Source organism: Octodon degus, unplaced genomic scaffold (genome assembly GCF_000260255.1).
Source record: "Octodon degus isolate 3935 unplaced genomic scaffold, OctDeg1.0 scaffold00044, whole genome shotgun sequence".
Taxonomy (NCBI): Eukaryota; Metazoa; Chordata; class Mammalia; order Rodentia; family Octodontidae; genus Octodon; species Octodon degus.
The window spans coordinates 14,855,314-14,873,638 of record NW_004524620.1 but is presented as its reverse complement, the minus strand read 5'-3'; the positions used below and the strand labels follow the sequence as shown (position 1 = coordinate 14,873,638).

At 37.0% G+C, this 18,325-nt stretch overlaps 1 protein-coding gene across 6 annotated transcripts in view; it reads right to left on the bottom strand.

Moving 5' to 3' along the window:
• Focad (focadhesin) overlaps positions 1–18,325 on the bottom strand; it is a 379,256-nt gene that overhangs the window by 200,466 nt on the left and 160,465 nt on the right. For all 6 annotated transcript variants that reach the window (XM_004631729.2, XM_023715838.1, XM_023715836.1 and 3 more), the window contains 4 exons: positions 6,887–6,991; positions 6,342–6,443; positions 5,748–5,878; positions 3,789–3,915 (listed from right to left, as the gene is read on the bottom strand). In XM_004631729.2, the coding sequence (XP_004631786.1) occupies positions 3,789–3,915; positions 5,748–5,878; positions 6,342–6,443; positions 6,887–6,991 (465 nt within the window). The remainder of the gene's footprint in view (positions 1–3,788; positions 3,916–5,747; positions 5,879–6,341; positions 6,444–6,886; positions 6,992–18,325) is intronic.

Below are 18,325 nucleotides of genomic sequence, written 5' to 3'. Positions count from 1 at the left end.
TTCAATACGTTTTCGCTAAAAAGAAATTTATGAAGTCCAAATGCACATGTCTGTAGTATTAAGAATAAATTTTTCAGGGCCCGCCAGATAGCTCAGCAGACTAAGCAGATGCAGTAACTGGGATTTGATCCCAGGTGTGCGGTGCTGGCCCCACCATCGGGGCACGCTGAGATGGCGACTGAGATGGGCTGTGGTGGCACGTGCCTGTAATCCCAGAGCTTGGGAGGATGAAAACAGGAAGATCACTGGGAGTCCGATCTGTGTAGTGAGACCCTGGAGATCCTGTACTAAATACATAAAAAAAAGAACAAATTTCTCTTTTCCAACCCTAAACTGACAAGCTACTTCCTCATCTTTATGGTCTGACAAGATTCCTAGAACACTCTACTATATTTAGCAAAGTAGCACCAAATGCTGGAAACACAATCTTTACCCTAACAAATCTGGCAATCAGAATCCATCCTTTAAAAAATATAATCTCTCATTGGTGGCCATGTAAATATGTAAATACTAGAATTGTAAGCTTATTCTGACTCTAACAAGGAAAAATACATTTGTTTTTTAACAAACTGAAGAGTCCCTTATCAAGCTTAAGGGGGAAACACACAACTCTCCTAAGCAAGATTAGGAGAGCCCTGTAAAATCCACTTTTTCTTTTTTACTTTTTTTTTTTTTTTAATGTATTTAGGACAGGGTCCACAGGGTCTATAGGGTCTCACTACACAGATGGGATTCATAGTGATCCTCCTGTTTTCAGCCTCCCAAGTGCTGGGATTACAGGCACATACCACCACGCCCAGTCTCAATCACTGTTTCAACGTGCCCCGGGTGACAGGGCCAACAGGACACACAGTGATCAAAGTCTGGCCGCTGTGCTCTGCTGTAAAATCCAATTTTAAATGGTTTTCTAACTGAGGTATTTTCTCAAAGCTGGGGTTACTGTTTATTCACTTATTGATTTATTCTATTTTGTTATTTTAGGCTATATTTCTGTACTAAAACACTATTTGATTAAGGATCTCAAGAGTAATGGGCAGACAGATAACTACCAAATGTTCCTGGGAAATGGATTTCTAATTCTACAGAATTTTTTTCATTTTTGAAGCCAGTGGCTACAACAATGCTTCACATATGGTATCATTAGGAGACTGTATAAATGGCCTCACAGGATATATGCTGACTTCTGAGGATAGTACATTAGCCAAAAAACAAAAGGTTAGTCCCAAATTAGTAAGCACAGCCTAGCACAATCTTCTGAACTGAGAACACAACAGCAGTAGCTTCACAAGTATTCAAATCATATACTTCAAGCTTGGAAACCCTTAAAACAGAAATATACATTGCCTCCATCAAGGCTCATCATGGGGAATTATATTATTTTTCCTTACTTAGAGGCACATAAAGCTATTCATTACCAAACTTAAAAAAAATATTTCATTACCAAAATTAACAATAATACAATTACTTTCAACATATACCACTAATGTGGACACTTCTAATATCTATAAAGAAAATATGGTATATAGCACATAATTACCTGTAGTAAGCACCAAAAAAAAAAAGTTTACCTTCTAGTTAACAAATGCAGATGTAAAAAGGGGAAAAAAAGATAAGGAAATCAGCATTTTTAAAAAATAAAATGATGCGATTAATGGTATTGGTTGATTATTTATAAGTGTTCATCCTATTATAGAAAGAATTTAAGGGAGCTAACAGCTCCTGGTGGATAGACAACATAGTCAATTCTCATTTCATTTGCAACATACCAATTGAAATTTCTTAAAAGGGAATTTTTATTTTTTAAAGTATGCGAGAGCTGGATTTCACAATATTACATGCATGTTACAAGCAATGCCTAACATGATTTTAACATTAAGTTAAATGTGAAGATACCATGGGAAGAGAAATGTCTTTAGCCAAGCAAACAATGGAATATGAAAGCTCAACATATAAAATAAGAGATGGGCTTTGTTAAATAAAGTATCTATGTATTTCTGAATTCTTCCAGAGAACAAAGAAATATGAGAAGTCCTGGGGTAACACAATGTGCTCCAGGGTATATTTGTTGTTAATGGTTTGGATTAAGAGAAAGGATTTGGGGCTAAATACTCAACCACTCTAAATAGTCTCCTTTAAGTACACAATGAAGTAGCAATAACTCTGGTAGTGAAGGGACGGAGTACTAGTTGGTAGAAGAAATGAAATGACTATCATATATTACATAAGAAGCATGGGGAAAGAGAAATTATTTATAACCTTCTTGACAGCACTGACTATATCCATTTAGGTACCAATTCATCAGAAGAAAGCTCAACATATAAAAAGCATCTATAATGGGCAGATATTTTCGTCTTTTTCGTATGTAATCTCCTTTTATTCTCATGTGAAAAACAAATGCTTTGTGAGGTTAAATACTAAAATCAAAGATACTTTCTACCACATCAAGTAACTTGTTTTTATCTCCAATATTAACCACAATTAATGTTAATGTCTATGAAAATAATAAGATGAAATTACTGTTTATTGGGGGAAGTTAATTTCAGAATGGAATCACTGATATCAAGAAAAAAACTATAAAAAGGAAATATTCCAAAATAGTAAAAAAAAAAAAAAAAAAAAAAAAAAAGTCAATTTAATTTTTAACATTATTTCATTATCATTATTATTATTTACTGATATAGGGTCTTGCTACACAGCTCAAACTTGTAGGCATCCTCCTGTCTCAGCTTCCTCAGCACTGGGATTATAGCTGTATGCTACCATGACCACTGGCACAGTACACCCGGGGTTTCAGGGCCAGCACAGCATGCAGTACCAGGGATTAAACTCAGGTCACTGCACTTGTCAGGCAGATTCTTAGACTGAAAAGCTATCTCCCCAGCCCAAAAAAGGTCAATTTTTAGAGTTTAAGTTTATTCTCATACTAAGATCTGAAGTAAATATATAACTTCTGAGATTTACTTTCCTTAGTTATAAAATGCTGTTAATTCCCTTGCTGCAAAGTAGTTGAGGAATGCACATGAAAAGTATTTGCCACACAGACATGGTCATATAAACATTCAATATTACAGCTGTTATTTGTATTACTGTACCATTCTTCCATTATCAGCCATAACTAGCACAATCTGAACATGAAAGAATTCCATTTAGTCTCACTTAAAAATTACAGCATACATGTTGACTGTGTTAAAAATCTGGAGTGTGTCAATGAATGAGCTTTGATGTGATTACTGTATTTCTTCAAAATATTAGATTCTCTGCTGTATTATAATTCTGAATACAGTCTAAAATTCAGAAATGATTTATAAGTTAAGTTCTAACCTTCATCTACTATACCAAAACTAATCATTAGGGAAGAAAGATTCCTTTGCTAATCTTCAAGCCAATAGTAATTTTCATTGGCTATGACAGTGCAAACAGCCCATGACCATTTCCTGATCTTACCTAATTCTAAGATCCTCTAACTCCAAAATTAAGAAATAAATATAACCATATTCTATGAATATAAAGTTCCTTCTTATCTTGGCAAAAATAAAGAAGAACAAGGATACACTGAAAGTAACTTTTTTTGAGTCTAATGAATGTCTACATGAGAAGATGGTTTAAGACTCTTCTAGAAAGTATTATTCAAGTAAGGTCCTGCCTTATTCTGCCAAACCAAATTGTCTGAGAATTAATATTCAGATTTCCAGTTTTCTAAAGTTAATCTTACATCTTGTAGTTATCTTTTGTAGGGTTTTACAAAATATTTTCTTCAAAGCTATCCAAAATAATCCAAACACCCTTACCTCAGCTTGGCAGAGTGCATGAAGACCTTGTAACACCAAGGCTGCTGGGGTAGCCTGATCAGGCTTGGTACATTCATTCAGCACTTGAGAAATAGCTGCCAGCATATCCGCACCGTGCTGATAGGGCCTGCAATAAATGACAATTAAAAAACAAAATTAAAGTGAAGAGCTAAATTAGAAGCAGATCTTTTGTCTGAATGAAAGGCATCAATGTTAATCCCTACCCTTTATCCAACTAATACCATATGTTTTCTTCAAAATTGTAGATCATGATCATTTCTACTTCCTTGCTCTGTAGTGCACACTGATATACAGAAATATTATCCAAAAATGCTTTTTAACAAAGCTAAGATTCTCTTCAGACTGATCCTACTGTCTGAATTGAGAAAAACTCAAATCTATAAAAATGCTTGAAAGAACACACATTAAGAATTTTAGGGGCCGGAGAGTTAGCTCAGTAGAATAAGTGTTTGCCTGGCAAGCGCAAGGGCCTGAGTTCAATCCTCGGTTCCGCAAAAGCAAAAACAAGAATTTTAGTACAGGACTGGCGATATAGCTCAGCGGCATAAGCACCTGTCTGACAAGTGCAAAGTCCTGAGTTCGATCCCTGGTGCCACCAAAAAAAAAAAAAACAAAGTAAATACACAGCTAATTACGCCTGTTTGTTTCTCTCATCAGATACACACAAAGAAAGCATAAATTTGTGGTCAGAATATGCCTACTTCGTGCCAGGTACTATGCTAGGTATTGTCCCCTCCACCACTGCCTGCTCTTGCTCTCCCATCATGTCTGTATATATTGTACAACCCCTGAAACCTTTAACTCCATAGTTACACCGATGTATTCTCTGAATTCCTCAATAAAATACAATACTTCAGGTAACAAAAAGTCAACCGATATAATTACTTCATAGGATTCTACTGTTTTACAGTTCATAAATGGAAATAACTTTCCAAAACTAGACACATTTGACGTATCCAAGGCAGTAACTAAAAGAAACACTGAAAAAATTATAGACTGGTACATGTGATATACAACATGACCTAAACCTCAACCTCAAGTTTGCACAATGACAACATCAGCTAACACTCTGAACTCGTCTCCATGCCAGTCCTCAATAAAATCCAAGCTCCTGGATCATGGTTGCACATCTGCAGCTTTCTATAATTTAGATTGAGATTCCTTTGGCATTGCAGAAAGACCGAAACTCAGAAAAAAGGCAGGTCAACTAGGGCTCAGGTCCAAGATTTTACGTGAAATGTTATCATCCATGTTGTGAGTATCTGGGCCTCCCTACTTCTGCACCACCTTGAGCACCGTCCACACAGCAGCATGGACAGGAGGAGAATGGTGCTCCTGGAACTCTGCAGCACAGAGGCCTAGCCAGCACAGGATGCTGCAGGACCGCCAAAACCTTTCAGACGCATCACTCTGTCTCCTCTGCAGATGCCCTCTGAAAGGCATGAGCATGTGGACAAGGCAGGGCTGTGCTGCGCTACTTCAGGCTTGTCTGCTCCACCCTATTAAACCATAATCAAGAGCTTTATATTCTCCTAAAACATAAAATAGGAGGAAATTCAATGTCATTTCCATCCTTGATATAATTCTTAATAATTCCATATAGTGAAGCACAAATAAGGCCTTGCCTAAAGCTCCTGATAGTAACAATGCACACCTTAGAGAAATATAAGAAATAGCAGTTTATGATTATGCCTAGTTTCTAACAATTTATATGATGAAAAATAGAAAACATGATGTCACATGTTTACTGTAATACTAAATCATTATCCACAATGGGATGCATACATAACTACCCTATGAACCTATGTAAGACCGGATCTGAAAGGAAAGACATACCTCTTCCTCAAAGTTACTTGCCATAGTACCTAATTTTACCATCAGAAAATGTGAATTAAAAAATAATTTATTCCTGCATATTCCCAAGAATTAACATCTCACCTCTGCTTACATATGTCTCTGATGGATGCTGCTTTCGCGATCAGTTTCTCCCACTGGAGCTCTTTGCTCACACTGACAGAAGGCACATCGGACATGGCTATGAACCGCTGCAGCTCAGGATACACGCGATCCTAATTAGATGGTTTCACACACACAAAAAAGAATTTCCCAACTTGAGCAATCATTATCTGTTTTTATGCAGCATTTTTACTTCTAAATCCCACATTTGCATGGGAAATTATAATTTCTTCTAATCTAAAAGAAAGTAGTTGTGAGTACTGAGGATATTCTTATATACCCATCTCATAAAAAAAGAAATGACTAAATCTCATCCTAATTGCAAAGAATCTAATCACAAACATATTTCTATTACTTCCTCACAAAATTAAAGATACATTATAGAATTAAGATTATTTTATATTCTCAATTTTTTCTTAGAGCTAATCACACATGGCTGAATTTTAGATCAAATATCACAATTTCTCAGTGCAATCATTAATACATTCACTCATATCACTAAAAGCATGATCATGCACAGTAACTGTCTTCTGGTGAAAGAACAATGTTCAACACTCAATGCACACGTCATTTCACCTGCTTTTCCCACAAAGCTGTCAGCAGGCGCACAGTGACAGCTCTAAGCTGAGGTGAGGTCCCAAGCAGTTGGATTACTCGCAGAATCTGTCCAATACACACCTAGGAAAATGTTAAAGAAACTTTTGTTTTATACATGTTAATGTAACTAACCTCAAGTTTGCCAAAAGTATTTTTAGACATCATATTGAGTGATACAGACTGAAATGAAAGCTTACTGAAATAATGACCTCTTCTGAAATGACAGGAGACCATTCAGTAAAAGCTACCCACCAAATTCTGGGAGCAGAGCACCTAATCTCAGAACTGTTGGTATGAAAGCTTGGATATGAAGTGATCTTAATGGAATATTTTTTAAATATTATAATAAATACTTCTGGTTTTAGACATCATCTGCTGTAAAATATGGGGAAGTAGTGATCATGGCAAATTTAGACCTTAAAATTTCATAATACAATAGAGAATTTCATGTATCACTTGAGACTTGTCACACACACACACACACACACACACACACACACACGTAAACTGGTTAATATACTAACCTTATGAACACCAAGCATAGGTAAAGTATACAGTATATCATTGTATAATACAGGCTCCAGTGGTCTTCCTAATTTGAACATTAAAACTGGAATCAGATTTGGTACCTAAGATGAATTTAAAGGGTATCTTCATTATGACTTGTTCTGAAATAAAGCAAACTATAAAGCAATCTATTATTTCTTTTTTTCTTGACTCAATGAGGTAATATGATGATGAATGAATTAGAACACTTAAAAATAACATCTATTTTTTTAGGCTATCTTAGATCATCTGTCCTTTCTAAAAATTTTGATTTTAAAGAGAAAAAAACAAAACCAATGATATAGAATTTTAAAACAAGAGAAGAGGAAATTAATGAAGTTATTACATTACATATTGTTATCTTCAAAGTAACTGCTCAGAGTATAAAATACAGGCATGTACTTGGGAGGCTCAGGCAGCAGGACTGCCACAAGTTTGAGATCAGTATGGACTACATAGTGAGGTGGCGTTGTTGTTTTCCAGGACCAGGGCTCAAATTCAGGACCTTATGCTTGCCAGGAAGGCACTTATCCCACTAAGCTATCTTCCCAGCCCCTACACAGGGAGTTTAAGGTCAGCCTGGACTACATAGCAAGATCCCGTCTAAAAAAATAAATAAATAAATAATAAAAGCAGCTGAAGCTATAGAGTTCTTTAAGAATATGTATAATATTGAGTTAGGCAAAGCTTTCTAGGTTATGATACCAATAGCACCAACAACAAATAGAAAGTGGATTTAGTTTTAAAAAAAAAAAAAAACATTTGTCCTTCAAAAGGCAACATAAAGACACTGAAAGGATAAACTACGAGATGGAGGAGAGGGATATCTACAAAGCATCTATGCAATAAGGGACACATCCAGCATATATAAAGCACTCTCACACCTCACTAGAGAAAATACAAATAACTCCATTAAAATGAGCAAAGGGGGCTGGTGAGATGGCTCAGTGGTCTAAGGCACCTACTTAGAACAAGCTAAGCTAAGCAAAACACAGGGACCTTGGTTCAATCCCCCAGCACCACATGCCAGCCAGCCCTGCCCCCTGGTGGGCTGAGCTGGCCACACACACACTAAATAAATAAATAATAAATAAATAAATAAATCTTTAAAAAAAAATAAAATAAAATAAAATAAAATGAGCAAAGGATCTAAATATACATTTCTCCAAAAGATAAAAAAAAAAGTGGTGAGCAAAAACAAGAATATATGGTTAACATTATTGGCCATAATGTAATACAAATCAAAACCTTCACAAAGGAGGGCTGGCCAGATAGCTCAGTAGATTAAAGCACTTGCTTAGGCAGACACAGGGACCAGGGTTCAGGGACTGGAGTTCCATACACGGGATGCCGTGCTGGCCCCACCCCCACCCCGAGGTGCGCTGAGACAGTGACTGAGACTGGACATGGTGACGCAGGCTTGTAATCCCAGCACATGAGAGGCTGAAAACAAGAGGTTCACTATGAGTCTGATCTGTGTAGTGAAAGCCTGTAGACTCTGTACTAAATACTAAATAAATAAGCAAAACCACAAAAGATACCGTTTCGCACTTAAGGGGAAAGCTACAATCAAACTGAAAGACATGTCAGATGTGAAGAAATTAGAAAGCTCACGTCCTGCTGGTAGGAACTTAAGCAGTTCCCCTGGAAACTAGCAAGGTACTTCCTCAAACTCTTAAACAGAATTAGTATGCTACCAGTTTTACTCCTATGTGTCTACCCAAGAGAAAAGAAAACAAAGGTCAACAACAACAACAACAACAACAACAACACATGTAAATGAATATGCACAGCTGTGCTGCTCACAGGGCCACGAGTGGGACACAAATGACTATCAACTGAGGGGAGGACAAAGAAAACGTAGTAAAAGTAACAGTGGAATATTACTCAGCCATAACACCAGGGAAATGCTAACACAGGCTAAACATGGATGAACCTTGAGAATATTAGGCTAACTAAAACGCACAACAGATCACACATTTGTGATCTCACATTTGTAACTGAAACGCCCACCACAGGCGAATTTATGTGGAAAACATACATTAGTATTTGCCTATGACCTTGCAGAGGAAGAGTCAGAGAGAAGGAGACAGTGAGAGGCTACTAATGAGCACAGTCTCTACTGACAGCGATGACAACTTGCTCGAACGGATCAGTCATGTTTACAGCTGCAGAGACACTAAAGGCTATTGAACTGTATGGTTTGGATGTGTAAATTATACGGTATGTGAAAAACCACTTTCAAAAATTCAATCCAATCTCTACTTTGGGCAAGGCACTAAACTTGACAGTACAAAATGCAGTGCCAGAAAACTTTCTTCTAAACTGCTGCATTTCAAAGGTTTGCTGCCTAGTACTTGTTAATTTCCTTGCTGTTCTAATCTCAAAAAGCCTGTTCCTTCTAACCTTAGAAGGCATCCACTTTAATACAATGTCAAGAAGGAAAAATATTCTCTTGGCCCTACCACCAAATGAGAGGAAAGCAGGAGGTCATGAGTGATCCTGACCATGACAGGGCTCGGCGGCATGTGGAGCTATGCATGCAGCAGTCAGCCCCACAGCACACAGCCCGGACTAAGATGGTTTTATCCAGGGATTAGAACAGATTCTATCACGCTCACCTTGGGCAAGTGAAGGAGACAAATTTTTGAACAAGCTCCTTATTTCCCATTTTAATTAAAAACAAAATGCTCTCTTAGACTGCCCTGGGCTGGTCTCAAGGAATCACCTCTCTGCTAGAAGATTTCTATGAAGACACTGACAAATTCATAGTTCTTGAACAGGCAACCTATTTAGTGGCATTTTATAAAAGTGTGTTTAGTTACGTGACCTTTAAACAAAGGTTGTATTTATACTGTTGGGAGAGAAATAAAGTACTGTATTTATAAAGTACTACATTTTCTTATACCTAACAAAACAGTTCTTTTAAGAACGGTGACCCTAAAGAAGTATATGCCTTTTTCTCTGGTCAGCTCACAGAAAAAAAGACAAAAAAGTATGTGAAACATATTTAGGAAGTAACTTCAGTCTTAATACCATTCTTGAGACTTAGGAGTCCAAGTTAAGTGTCTAGGTAGATGGAAAGAATAAAACAGGGATTGTGTCACTGCAAAAACTGAGACAGAGGAATGCCTCTATGGAAAACTTTCACATGCATTACAGTGGGCTGAAACAACATATGTGTTTATTTATTTAAGATGTGACTACCTTCCTTTTGGATTCCTGCTCTTAAAATTTCTATTCCTGAGGGGCTGAGATCAGTCTCCACATAGTCAATGTTTTCTTTTTTGTATTCAGAGTTCAAGTCCTTCATGAAAAAATTGATTTAAAATGATGGGATTATTATAGACATTCCCATAAGACTATCAGCACACTTTTCAGCAGAAACTTTGCAAGTCAGAAGGAAGGGAGGTAATATATTCAAAGGAACACATTAAGAAAAAACTGCCAATCAAAAATAATGTATTTTGCAATACTGTACTTTGAAAATGAACAAATAGGGCTAGGAAAATAGGTCAGTGGTCTAAGCACCTGCCTGGCAAGTGCAAGGACCCATGTTTGATATCTGGTACTGCATGCCATGCCGACCCAGAACCCCTAGTACAGCATACTGGCCCTGAATCTGGGCTTGGTGGCACACTCCTGTAATCCCAGCACAGGGGAGGCTGAGACAGGAGAATGACTACAAGTCTGAACTGTGTAGCAAGACCCTGTATCAAATAAATAAATTTTTAAAAACAATAGAAAATAAAGAAAATGAACAAATAAAGATATTTCCAGATAAATAAACCCTGAGAGTTTATCATCCATACCCACCTTATGATAATGTTAAGGAGAACCCTTCAAGTGAAAAGAAAGGACACAGACAGCAATACAAAAGCAAAAGAAAATATGACTTTACTTGTAATGGTAAATATATAAACACCAAATCCTACAATAACACTAATATGATTCATAAATCAATTAATTCTAGTATGTGTTTAAAAAAGTATAGATAACTGTAACTACCAAAACATTACAAGGAGACAGAAAGTAGGCATGCTGAGATAGCATGAAATCCTAAGAAATGTCCCATGCTGGTAAAGGGGGTCCTCTGCTAAGCTAGAGTGGCTTCTAAAAGTAGGGCTGGGACAGATGAAATCTGCAGTCAGAAAGATGGTGAACAGGACCTAGGGTTGTGGCCTTCTGGCCACACAAGAGGATGGGCAGTCCGTGGGGGATACCAAGATAACCAAGACATTTCCCCACCACATCAGTGAAGGCAATCAGATCACCAAGGGCCTGCAATGAGTCACTCCTGAGCACAGCTTCCATTCAGGACAAGGTTCACAGGGAGGGACAGCCTCACTTCAGGCAGGCAAGGGACTGGGCCACAGTGGTATACTGCAGGGATGGTAACACCAGAGGGTAACTGGGGACAGCAAGCTCAGTGCAGAGGAAACCGTGTGGGCATGCTAGTTAGTGCAATAATAACGTCAAAGTTTTTATTCTGATTGCTGCAGTTAAAGTAACCTTGCTTCTCTGTTCATTTGGATCAGCTTGAGTTTTTTCTTTTTCTTTTCCTTTCTATTTTTTCAGTTGAGTTCTTGCACCTTTATTGGAACTGTTTTGTAATTTTACATTCATTTTATAGGTTTTTGGCTTTGACCAACACCTTTTGGCTCTCTCTACTTTCTACTCCCTCTTCTTTTTTTGCCATTTTCCCTCACTGGCTCACCTCCTAGCCAAGCTGCTGCACCTCCCTGCCTATCTAACAGAAGCCAGAATATGTACATCCAAGAAAAAGAATTAGCCAGTGGTCTAACACAAACAGAACAGTCCAAGGGCACACCAGGGTAATCCTTAAGAAAACTGTGCTTGCAGGATTCAAACAAGACTTTGCACAATTATATCAACAGGTTCTAAAAACCTGACAGCCTCCCTCCACCTCTAAATATACTTGCATGCATCTGCATACTTTCTGCCTATACAAGTACTCCCAAAGCCCCTCAATGCTAGTCCTGTACCCCAGCTATAAAAACACCCCAGAAAACAAAATTCCCAGAGTTCAAACTACTATTTTCTACCCAGTGACATTTCTCTTACCCATTTCTCTTCCAACTGATATCCACCCCCTCTTCTCCACACAACTGAAGAGTCACAATTATGAGTATAACAAGGGTACTGTCAAAAGAAATTATCAAAACAAGTTTTATGATAGCCATTCTCTCTGGGGTGAGATGTTATCTCAATGTTGTTTTAATTTGCATTTCATGGATGGCTAGTGATTTGGAGCATTTTTTCATATATTTATTCACTTCTTTAATTTCATCCTTTGAGAAGTGTGTGTTCCTCTCGGATGCCCATTGCTGGATTGGGTCTTTAAATTTTGGGGCCCTAATGTTTTTTAGTTCTTCATAAATTCTAGAGAGCAGACCTTTGCCTGAGTACTTATATGTCATGATTCTTTCCAAATTTGTGGGTTGTCTTTTCACTTTGTTGGTAACTTCTTTTGATGTAAAAAACCTTCTCAGGAAGAGGAGGTCCCAGTTGTTAATTCTTTCAAGTGTTTCCCGTGCGATTTGATTTTTGTTCATGACCTCTTTGCCTACACCTATGTCTTCAAGAGTTCCTTCTACTTTCTCTTCCAGGAGACTTAGTGTTTCTCTTTTAATGTTTAGATCTGTAATCCATTTTTACTTTAGCTTAGTACATGGTGATAGACCTGGGTCAAATTTTACTTTTCGGCATGTAGAGAGCCAGTTTTTCCAGCACCATTTGTTACAGTGGCTGTCTTTCTTCCAGTGAGTATGTTTGGCCCCTTTGTCAAAGATAAGGTGGCTGAGTGTATTTGTAGGGGTTTCAGCGTCTTCTAATCTATTCCATTGATCCTCAGGTCTATTTCATTGCCAGTACCATGCTGATTTTATCACAGTAGCCTTGTAGTATAATTTCAAGTCAGGAATTGTAATGCCTCCTGCCTGGTCTTTATTGCCCAGGATTGCCTTTGCTATTCTAGGCCTTTTCTGGTTCCAAATAAATTTTAGGAATGATTTCTCTAGCTCTGTGAGGTATGTTGGTGGTAGTTTGATAGGGATTGCTTTAAATCTGTACAGCAATTTTGGGAGTATGGCCATCTTCACAATGTTGGTTCTTCCTATCCAGGAGCACGGACTATCTTCCCATTTTCTGAAATCCTCTACAATCTCTTTTTTAAGAGTACTCAGGACATAGGAGAACTTGTACTGTAACATCATGTTACTCAGTAGTGTCCCAAATTTTCTGATCAAGGGGATTATGGGTCCAAAGAGGAAAGTGATCGATGATGTGTACCGAAGGAGAGTCACATGGAGAGAAAACATTCTCTCAGGCTTTCACAGAGAGCAAATTGGCCAAGCAATGGCTGTGACTCATCCACATGGCTGACACTGACAAAGGATAGACAATCTGAGGTACAGAATCTCAGAATAAATCCTGAGGGGATTTGACCGCACCTTATCAGATCCAAAAGCTACAACTCTTGTTGCATAGGTCCTGCTTTACCTTGGTCTTAACCATCCAGCAGAAAAGTATAAAAACGAAGTATAAGAAGTAAAGCCATGGTGTTATGTTGAGCTGTGGGGGACTCAGGTCAACAATTTCTGACACTGCCAGTCAAGCAGAAGATCCAATACTATATGGACTACTGGACTATTTTAGAATATTTTTCTGAGTTAATACACCTATAATATTCAAATGATGGAACTAAACAAAAAAGGAGATACAGATGAATGTCCATTTTGTATCTGTGCATTCAAAATGGTTAGGATAGAGATATTGTTACATTCTCTCAATGAACAGAGGGATTTGTTGTAATAGTGTTTGTAAATAGAGTATCATGTCCACATCTTGCACAGCAAATGACCACTAGGAAGAGAGTATGCAATGTGTTAATTATTGAAACTGTCCTACCAATTTGATTTGAAACTGTTTCATTGCTATTTGTTTCTCAATAAAATTATGGAAAAAACCCACGAGTTTTAGCATTTATGACTGATACAATGTCTGATTTGTAGACAGTGCTATAACCAGCAGAAATTCTTCCCTTACAACACAGTGACAGGATGCAAACCAGTTAAATGGAATAGACTGAACTGGTAAACAACACTTGATGATAATAAAACCAAGAACATAGCACTAGAGAAGAGAATATATATAAAAAATTTTTCATGACAACAACTAATTCTCTTCACTCGATTTCACCCTCAACACACACACACACACACACACACACACACACACACACAGAGGCAACAAAAGATTGGTATCCTCCAAATATTTCAACTCTCCCAAAGCAGATGCAAGGGGCACTGATGGAAAAAAATATCAAACACCAAATGGCTGAGCTGTACAAAATGATTGGAGCCAGGGAAATGGTTCAGTAGAATAAGTGCTTCCCTGGCAAGCGCAAGGGCCTGAGTTCAACACCCAGTTCCACCAAAAAATAAAATAAAATAAAATGATTAAAGAGGAAGCAAAGACACTCAGCAATCTCAAAGACAATATAACACAAAAAAACAGTACAATTATCAAATAAACTAACCACTGTGGTTATGGAAGAATCAAATAAAAAAATTGGAAGAGCTAACCAAAATGGTTCAAACTTTGAATGACAAATTTAGCAAGAAAACAGACTTCATGAACAGGTGCCAAGCAGAAATCCTAGAGATAAAGTGCCAAATAATTATTTTTTAAAAAATCTGAAAAAAAAGAAATCTTCACAATATATCATACTCAAAATCCCAGAAGTTCAATCAAAAGAGCCTTAAAAGCTATCAGAGAAAAGCAAACAGTCACTTTTAAAGCTAAATTAAATAGGATTATAGCAGATTTTTCAACAAAAATTTTAAAGGCCAAGAGAATGTGAAGTGTTTTATTTCCTAAAAGAGAACAACTTCCAATCCAGACTATACATCCTGCAAAACTATCCTTAAACATTGATGGAGAAATAAAGACATTCTGTGACAAAGAACAGCATAAGAGATACATGAACGCCAAAACAATGCTCACAAATATCCTACACAGAGACAACAAAGCCAATAATGTGGACAGAAGGAATACAAGAAGGTGAGTAATAAAACAAAAGTGGGGGATGGAGTCAACAAAAGAAAATGAAAATCAACTACAAGTCAAAACTGCCCATAAACAACTCTTAATAAAGGCTTCTAGGGCTGGGGAGATAGCTCAGCGGTCTAAGTGCCTGCCTGGCAAAGGCAAGGACTTGAGTTTGATCCCCCAGTACTGCATGTCATACCAGCCCCAGAACTCCAAGTGCAACACATTGGCCACCGAAATCTGGCATGGTGACGCACACCTGTGATCCCAGAGCTGAGAGGCTGAGACAGGAGGATCACTACAAGCCCAGGCTGTGCAGTGAGACCCCATACCAAATAAATAGATGAAAGATTTTTTTAAATATTTAGATATAGATTATGTAGATATATATGCAACAACTCCGCAACTGAAAAATACAAATTAGGAGACTAGATCAAAAAGTGAAACTCAACAATCTGCTGTACACAAGAGGCTCATCCAATCCAAAAAGAAACTAACAGACTGAAAACATCAAAGGAAGAAAAAAAATTCCATGTATCAACATCCCCAAAAGCAAGCAGGGGCAACAACTTTATTTTGAGAGCAAAAAACCCTTCAAGTTAAAACTGATCAAAAGAGGTAAAGAAGGTCACTATGGATTAGTTAAGAGAATAACTGAGTAGAAAGAAGTAATAACTGTAAATATATATGCACCAAATACAGGTGCACTAACTTTATACAACAAACTGCATGAGACAAGAGTCAATAAACACCAATATATTCACAGTAAATGACTTCAATACCAACTTTCACAAATAAACTAAACAAACATCTAAGAAACACCAGAGTTCAGCCACATCTTTGAACAAATGGACTTAAAGGGATATCACTGAACATCCTCACTACAAGAGAATACATTCTTCTCAAAATCATATAGAACTTTCGCTAAAATAGACCACATAATAGCTGATAAAGCCTGCTTAAGTAAAAAAGATTCAGAATCATGCAATGTATACTAAATCCCAAAAGGAACCACAGAAATTTTCCACCACCTAAATACTAAATAACTAAGTCCTTAACAATCAATGGTTCATGGAAGAAACCAAACAACTACAAATGCTAATCTAGCACAAAATGCTAAAACTTATGTGACAAAAATAGTGCTGAGCGAGAATTTTATTGCCATGAATGGTTGCATTAGAAAAAGAGTGAGCTCAAATAAATGACCTACCAATGCCCCTGAAGATAGGAGAACTACACGAACAGTCCAAACCCAAACCAAGTACAAGGAAGAAATGCATAAAGAGCAGAAGAAAAATTAATAAAACTCAGACTACAAAATAATACAAAGGATCAATGTATCAAAGAATTGTTTCTCCAAAAGAAAAAAGTAGGCAAAATAGCCCAGCAGCAAGTGAAGGAATACAGAACACGTGATATGTATACATAGCAGATTACTGCTGTTATAAAGGATAAATTTAAGCCATTTGTAGGAAAAGGGACGCACCTTAAGATGCTAACGTAAAGTAAAGAAATCAGACACACGGCTTAAATATCAGATGGTTCCTCTTATATGAAAAGCTGAAAGTGTTCAGAGAGCAAAATAACAGACAGGTAACAGGAAAATAGATCTTCTGTAAAATGGAAGGGGCCCACGAGACAGAGAAAGTGAAGGACAATGGGATGTGAAAATAATTAAGATGTGTTATGTATAGGTACCAACTCCCTACAAATAAAAATTAAAAAGAGGTTAAGAGCACAAGCATAACCATACTTACCTCAATACACATTAAGTCAGAAATGTCACAAGAAACAAATGACAATGATGCTTTCATTACAGCAAGGGTCAATTCCCTGGAAATATGTAATAATTATATAGTCATATACATACATACATACATACATACATATGTACACACACATATCAGAGTATAGAAATATATAAAACAGCAACATAATAGATGATTTCAGTACCCCATTTTCAAAAATGAATAGAAGTTTAATAAGTAAAAAGGCTTAAACAATATGAAAAAAAAATCAATGGTCCACACATAGAATAGTGGCTATTCAACAGGAATAGAATACATGGTCTTCTCAAGCACATATGGAACACTCTTGAGGACAGATCCCAAGACATATCTGAACAAATTTAAGAGACTGAATTCTTACCAAGTATTGTTTTCACAACTCAATGAAAGTAGAAATCAGTAACAGAAAACTAAAAATTCAGATATATTTGGAGATTAGGCAAAAAAATTATTGAAGAACAAACGAGTCAAGGAAGAAATCAAGAAGGAAATTGAACACTATCTGGAGATAACTGAAAACACTACATGCCAAAGCTTACAGAATGCAGCAAAAGCAGATCCAAGACAGGAAGTAAATGTCTTCATCAAGAAAGGAAAAAGACTCAAACAACTAACCTAAATAGTGAAATCTTTTCTCAAATAAACTAGTATAAATAAACAATAAAAAACACAAAAAGTCAATGTCCTAGAAGTGATATGTAATGTATGCTTCTCCATCTCAATTAGGTGCAATTTCTACTCCTGAGTCTGTGGCTGATTTGGAAACTGTGTGAATCCTTCCAACACTGAGATATAATTAAATACACTAATCTATGCAAGCAATCAAATAATGAACCTAGAAAAAGTCAACGTTTTTGAGGTCAATAAACTAGTGAATCACTCAAAGAACTCAAAATAGTGAAATCATAGTTACTAATCTCCCTTAAAGTACTCCACTTCATTTCCAAGCACAATCAGACCACTGTCCTTGCCACTTTCTGAAGAAGTTGTGCAAGTTCTCTCTCATGAGTGTTTTTTTTTTTACTTTCATTTTAAAGAAGAAAAAAATAAATAAATAAAAATTTATTTTTATTTATTTACTGGATACAACGTCTCACAACACAGTTCAGACTCGCAGCGATCCTCCTGTGTCAGCCTTCCTGGTGCTAGAATTACAGGTATGTGCCACCACACCCAGCTTTTGCGCTGGCAGTTCCAGGGTAGCATGACATGTGGTACCAGGGATGAACTCAGGTCCTTGCACTTACCAGGCAGATGCTTAGATTGCTGAGCTATCTTCCTAGCCCCAATAAAACAAAATTCCAAAACAAGGTAACAGGAGAACAGCAATGGTTAATACATTGCATATTTATTTGTAGTTACTCATAATACAAGGGATAGATATTCAATTGTCCAAACAATAGTAGCACAAAACTTTCTTTTCAAAGAAATTAGTCGTAATTTTCTTTCAGAGAAAGTAGTAATATAGGGCTGGAGAGATGGCTCAGTGGTCTAAAGCACCTACTTAGAACAAGCTTAGCAAAAGCATCAGGGACCGCGGTTCAATCCCCCAGCACC